Source organism: Humulus lupulus, chromosome 4, assembly GCF_963169125.1.
Source record: "Humulus lupulus chromosome 4, drHumLupu1.1, whole genome shotgun sequence".
Classification (NCBI taxonomy): Eukaryota; Viridiplantae; Streptophyta; class Magnoliopsida; order Rosales; family Cannabaceae; genus Humulus; species Humulus lupulus.
This window is the reverse complement of record NC_084796.1, coordinates 234,704,607-234,711,644: the sequence shown is the minus strand read 5'-3', so window position 1 is coordinate 234,711,644 and position 7,038 is coordinate 234,704,607. Positions and strand designations below refer to the sequence as shown.

Sequence of the window (7,038 nt, the reverse complement as noted above, 5' to 3'; positions counted from 1 at the left end):
TATATATATTTACATGGTTACATGACATGTATATAAAATGCAATAATAATTAAAAAGAAATTTATAGTAGAAATAAAATAATAATAGAAAAAGTCATAGTGAGTAGACAGTCGTATACGTACATAAACTATTTTTAGTTTCTAATGTATCTCACAATTCCTTTAGTGAATTGGATGAAGAAAAAGAACTCAAATCACTTGATAAAAAATAAATTATCACACAATTTTATAAGATAAAAAATAATATGTATGGCTTTATTATTTTTAAATAAATATGATTTAATTATTTAAATTATCATAAAATATATCTAAAATATTATATTTTAATTAATTAATTTTTATTTAAGTTTATATTTGTTCTAGCTTTTGTATGTCTTTATTATTTTTAAATAAATATGATCTAATTATTTAAATTATAATAAAATATCTTTAAAATATCATATTTTAATTAATTAATTTTTGTTTAAGTTTATATTTATTCTAGTTTTGAATTTGGCAGTGACAACAAGAGATTATATATTATATATTTAATATAATATTAATATTATAAGTAGATTTTAAATTTATATTTATTGCTAGTTGATAGTAGATTATATTATATTATATGTGTAATATGATATTACTCTAGCAAGTGAAGTTTAAGTTTAATTAAATTTTATTAAAGTTATAATACGTATGGTTTTATTATTTTTAAATAATTATCATTGTAAAATATCTCAAAAATATCTTATTTTAATTTGTTTAATTTTATCTAAATTTAAGTCATGTTTACAATCTATCTTTAAATATAAAAATATTAAGTTAAAGTTAGAATAAAAAAAATTAAAAAAAAACTTTTAAAATAAATAACTTTCCTTATCTACACACTTATATCTACCCACTTTTTATATAGAAGAGATATTAGTGTCCGGTTCTAAACAACATCACCTTTTGAATATATAGAAATATCTACACTTAATTGAACACTCTCATATGATCATTTCATCAGCAATAGCTTTTCAATTATATGGAAATTAATAACCGAAGGTTACAATTCAAAGAGATCACACACAGTACATGATATATAATAATATTACATTAATTTATGTAACAACATAAGTTTTTTGGATTATATATTATTAAAACACTTCATATATAGAAACATATCCAATACAAAGGCTTACTAGTACTGCTAGATGAAACCCCACTTTCAATTTATTCCTATATATATAAATTGAGGAAGCTAATTATAATATAATGATTGGAGGGTGATGATGGTGTGGTGTTTTATTATTGATAATGAAAGTGAGAATATGATATCGAGTGATAGAGATGTTTGAAGGTAGGTAGGTAGCTAGCGTCTTCTAGCTGCCGTTTCTCTCTGAGCGTTGAAATAAACGGCAGCGACAGGAAGACCGAGGTCGTTTTGAGCAGCGAAGCTTTTGGTGTTGAAGTGATCCCTTGAAGCTGGTGCACTCACCGAGTCTCGGCCTTTCTGTTTGAACAGAACAAACACAAACCTGTGAATCCCTATATTTGGCTTTGGGCTCTCATAGCTCACCACTTCCCTTCCTGGAACAACATATTAAAAAAATTATTATTATTATTATTAATATTATAGTCATATAATATTGTAGTACTAGTATTAGGGTAGTTAATTAATAATTATGGAGTTACCAAATGTAGCATCTGTTGTGCCTGGTATGTCTGTCACAATCCTGTCCATGTTCAAAGGAGAATTTAATTACACTGTTAATTAATTCCTTTCTATATTTGACTACCTTGTCTCTCTAAAAATGCTTAAATAAAAAGCTTAAAAGTACTTCTTTCTATTGCTTTTGTCTAATGTATGTTTATTTATATATCCATGCAAATTTATTTCTTGGCCTTTTTAAAAATCCCTTTATCTCAGATGCATGTAAAAGAATTATTCCAAAGTAGAAAAACATGGATATACATATATATGTATGTATACTCTGTTAGGAGACGGCGTTAATCATAATGAATAATAATCATAGGTGCAATAACGTTGAAACATATGATTGAATGGACCAAACAAGGCAGTTATTATCACTCATATAAATATATATACTTAAGTAGTAGTTTCTTAATTAATAAGCCTCTTACTTTTTACTAAATCTTACAGGCGATTATACACATAATTAATTATTATCATTTGAAATAATACTATACCAGTGCAGGTGCTCCCTTAAGTAAGGATCACTTGGGCCAGGGACATCTGGGTCTGTCATGACCTACAATCAAGAATCAACACAAAAAGGTAAGGAAGAAGAAGAAGAAGAATGTTTTCATTATTATGTTCTAGAAGAAAACCTTCTTCTGATTTAGAGATCTAAACAAAACATGTACATACATAACTTAATGCAGGCCATCATGATATTTATATATAAATAAATTAAATAAAAAAAATACGGATCATCATGATATATATATAAATTTACCAGTGTGAAGAAAGATCTCATATCAGCTCCTTGAATCTCAACCCTAGGTTTGGAGATGACAACTGAAGGAAAGAGCTCATGTCCATTACAGACTTGCTTCTTATTATAAGAGGCAGACATTTTTATGGATGGAGTGAAAGACTCAAGAACATCTCCTATCACTCCTCCAACCACAAGAGGTTCTAACATTCTTGCCATAATATTAACTAACTCCAACTGATGATCAGACGGAGCAGATACTATTATAAGTCCTAATAAAATGATAATAATAACAATATTGTATATATTACAGAGAGAAAAACAAGCAAGAAAACCAAGGAATATATATATATATATATATCAATGAAATTGAAGGAAAGTAGTTAGTTCTTAATGGAATGAAACTTGGAAACCCATGTATTTATAGTGTCTCAAGACACTGTAATCTCTAGCTCCTTAATATTGTACCTTTACTTTTAGATCTATGATGTGGTGGTTTTTTTTAACAAAACAATAATATTATTATAGATAATAAAAAAAAGAATAGAATAATATTTGGAAGTCTAAAAAAAGAATATGAAGAAATTAAGGGGCTGTTTGGTAACACTTAAATAAACAGTTTTTTATTTAATTAATTAAAATTTTGAAAATTAAACATAAAATGTGTTTGGTAACTCTATTTTTATTTATTATTTTTTTAAATTTTAATTAAAATTTATTAAAATTTGAAAATAGAATTTTTCCACTTTCAAATTTTTTTTAAACAGTTTTCAATTTTTCCTTTTTTTTTTCTTATCTTCTTCTAATCAACACCTTATATTGTTAAACAAAAAATAAAAATAAAAGTTCTTAAACGCGTTTATTATTTTTTGATTTTAAAAACAAAAAAAAAATAGTTACCAAACATATTTTTATTTTTTTAAAATAAAGAAACAAAAATAAAATATTATTTCTATTTTTGTGTTTAAAAAATTCAAAAATAAAAATTTTATCAAACGGGCTCAAAATATGTTTGATAACTCTATTTTTATTTATTATTTTTTAAAATTTTAATTAAAAATTTTTCACTTTCAATTTTTTTTTAAACTGTTTTCATTTTTTCCTTCTCTTCTTCAAATCAACACCTCATATTGTTAAACAAAAAATAAAAATAAAAGTTATCAAACACGTTTATTATTTTTTGTTTTTAAAAACAAAAAACAAAAATAATTGCCAAACATATTTTTATTTTTTTAAAATAAAAAAATATATATTTCCATTTTTATGTTTAAAAAATTCAAAAACAAAAATTTCTAAATTAATAAACAAATCATTAGTTAGCTAACTAAATGCTCCCCACTTCCCACTTTCCTTTCGTTCTCTGAGGCACAACAAATATAAGAGTTTATTTAGTAGTGCTTTTTTTTTCAATGATATCTTATATATACATTATAGTTAAGCTAACGTGTTGTTTATATAGTTATATTCATATATTGGGTCCCTGGAATTGGTTCTTGATTGGCTGTATTCGCAACTAAAATAACATTATTCATTAAAATTTGAATAAAATACTGAAAGCACTCTTTATTTTTTCTTCTTCTACTACTAAAAAAATTGTAAGTTCAAAATGTGGGTCCTCCACATGCAAGTTGTCAAGTACTGCTAAGCTATGTATTTTAAGAAAATCATATAAAAGGTGTAATTAATGGGTTCCTTCTTTTTGAACATTCATGAGGGTTAGCTATTAATGGAAGTTTAGCTTTTACAATTAAGGAAACAAAGACATTATTGATATATATAAATATATATATATTTTTTAATACTACTGTAAGAGAATCTGTCGAAGTTTCATGTGAGTTTATAGAAAGGGAAAGGAATACTTACCATTTTTTCTTATAGAGAGATTCTTAATTTAGAGAAACGGCTCAAAGCATAAAGTAACTCCACCACTACTAACTATACTACAATTAACTAGAACACCAAAAATAAATTTTATCTAAGTCCCAAGAGAGTATAGTGCTAAGAGGTCTTATCGTTTAAGTTCCAAAAACAAAAAGAAACTCTCTCTCTCTCTCTCTCTTTCTAACTAGATGAACCAAACCATAGATGAACCAAACCAACTTTTTCTCCTTCTCACGTGCCTAATTCCAATTCCCCCATTCAAAATTCTCCACTCCCAGGCCATCTTATTGTAATCTAATTTCTACACATTTCCAATGTTTTTTTCTTAATGATCTTCACTTTTTTTGGGTATTTGAACCATAGGATTTCAAAGATGTTAATGATGCTTGTATGGTACATATATTGACATCATCTTAGATATACCCAGGACCAAAATCTTTCCATGTCATGTTAGCAGATTACTATAAATTAATTAATGAATATAAATATAAAATATAGGGTAATTTTATAGTGGCGAGCTACTTTTGCTCCTAATTGTAGGGGTATCTCTATATTCAGCACATAGAATTATAACTCAATTTTTTTTATATAGTGGTGTATATTGTAGTTAGCGGTCATCCTACGAGTTTTCAAAAAATTTCAAATAATGTATAGTGTTGAAAAAATGGTTCAACCAGTCTGTTGCACGTATGCTTATTTTTTTTATTTGTGTATAATTGACTATATTGAACTCTATTTTTTCAGAACGGTAAATTATTTGGAATTTCTCGAAAATTGGTGTTTTGCACACTAAAACTACAAATACATTGTCATATAAAAATATTTAAATTATAATATCTCTACGTACCGAAAACAAAAATGTCACTGTCAGTAAGAGCAAAAATTGCACACTATTATACATTTACCATAAAATATATAGAAAAAATATAATGTGGGGGCTTCACTTTAAGTCTAATTGGTGGGACTCTTTTGTGTTTTTTACCCTTGAACAGTTTTTGATGCGATTTTTTTTTATGATCCTGTATATTTTAATTATTTAGAGCATCCTGTAAATTTTCAGAAAATTCCGAATAATTAACAATGCCGAAAACTAGTTTCAAACAGGTTGTTATACCCGTGACTAATTTTTTTTATGCGAGTGGAAAACAACATGTTTGAACCTAATTTTCAGCACTGTAAATTATTCAGAATTTTCTAAAAATTTGGAGAATGCTCTACATAACTACAATATAAACGGTCATAAAAAAATCTCATTGAAAACTATTCACAAGTCGATAATACAAAATACCCACAAGTGGGGCTTAAAGTGAAGCCTCCACATTAGAATCACTCAATATATATAGAATAATTCTATGATGCATACTTTTTGTATTTCACGACTTGTGAACAATTTTCGCTGCGATTTTTTTTATGACCGTGTTTATTGTAGTTATTTAAAGCATCCTGCAAATTTTCAGGACATTCTGAATAATTTACAGTGCCAAAAATTAGGTTCAAACAGACTATTTTCTACCCGCATAAAAAAAATTAGTCACGCGTGCAACAACGTGTTTTAACATAGTTTTCGACACTGTAAATTATTCGAAATTTTCTTAAAATTTACAGAATACTCTAAATAACTACAATAAACACGGTCATAAAAAAAATCACATCGAAAACTGTTCATGAGCTAGAAACACAAAAAGCAAATATTATCCTATATATATAATAATATATATGTATCAGCCTGTGTGTATGTATAGCTGCAAGGCTATATAAGCATGAGCATGCATGATAGTACATATTCTCATCATCAATATTTTATGTTTTTTAAGCCTATTATTATATTCCCCTCCAAAGAAAAATAAGAAGAAGCCTAATATATATTATATATATAGTATTTTATTATACATAGTTTATTCGCTTTTTAATTAACCCTGTTTATTTCTTTGCTTTCTAGAAGTTCGAAAGATAAATACATGCACTAACTTTATTACTGGTTCTTCATGATTCCTACACCACGTATTTACTTCATATAAATTATTTCAAGTGGTCTATTTAAACATATATATATATATATATAACCAATAATTTTTGGTGACCAGATATCACTTTGTGACTAAAGCGATGTTTAGTACTCTCTAATTTTAGTCCTAAACAATTATATGTAATGATAAAAAAAATTGCGATTAAAAGCAAATTTAGTTACAATAAGTTATAATTTTTTTTTGTAATTAATAGTCTTATATTTTTAGTCATGAATTTATAAGTGATTATAATATAAGTATAATAATATTTTTGAGTTACAAATTTTATTATGAATAAAAGTTAGATTTTATAGGTGAGAAATGAAATTTTTTTGTACCATTTTTTTAGATGCCCATCTCTTCATCTAATTACAATAACGCAAATTAAGATAGTGTTTTAAATGGGTTGTTGATTTTTAATTGGTTTGTGTATCTATTCGTATTAACAGTCATCGCCATGACTTAAACAAGGAATATATTTATATAGAAAGCTCGATAATAAATTGTACTCGTTCTTTATTAATTGAATCGTGATTTATTTGCTGAAAAGGCATCTACTAAATATAGAGATTATTCATTCCTTTACTGCAAAATTTTCTTATAAATTTCATTATTGTATAATTATTTAATAAAAAAATTACATTGTAACGAAAATGTTATTTCTAATTATTTTTTTTAATAGTTGAGATCGCTCAATACATCATATAATAGTCACATCTCTTGAACTACATC

General features: G+C 25.8%; 1 protein-coding gene across 1 annotated transcript; it reads right to left on the bottom strand.

Annotated features, from left to right (window-relative positions):
• Positions 1-990: 990 nt before the first annotated feature.
• Positions 991-2,699, bottom strand: LOC133829454 (protein TERMINAL FLOWER 1-like). The gene is made up of 4 exons (XM_062259182.1): positions 2,441-2,699; positions 2,172-2,233; positions 1,656-1,696; positions 991-1,550 (listed from the first exon to the last, which is right to left on the bottom strand). Exons 1-4 carry the CDS (start codon positions 2,636-2,638, stop codon positions 1,333-1,335), a joined length of 519 nt encoding a protein of 172 aa, XP_062115166.1. The 5' UTR covers positions 2,639-2,699; the 3' UTR covers positions 991-1,332.
• Between the last annotated feature and the right edge of the window lie 4,339 nt (positions 2,700-7,038).

Excerpts from the sequence above, each read along its gene's own strand:
- LOC133829454 (XM_062259182.1), bottom strand. The coding sequence starts at position 2,638 with ATGGCAAGAATGTTAGAACCTCTTGTGGTTGGAGGAGTGATAGGAGAT. Across the intron at positions 2,234-2,440 it reads TGAGATCTTTCTTCACACTG|GTCATGACAGACCCAGATGT; the intron begins GTAAATTTATAT and ends TCTTGATTGTAG. Across the intron at positions 1,551-1,655 it reads CACAACAGATGCTACATTTG|GAAGGGAAGTGGTGAGCTAT; the intron begins GTAACTCCATAA and ends ATGTTGTTCCAG.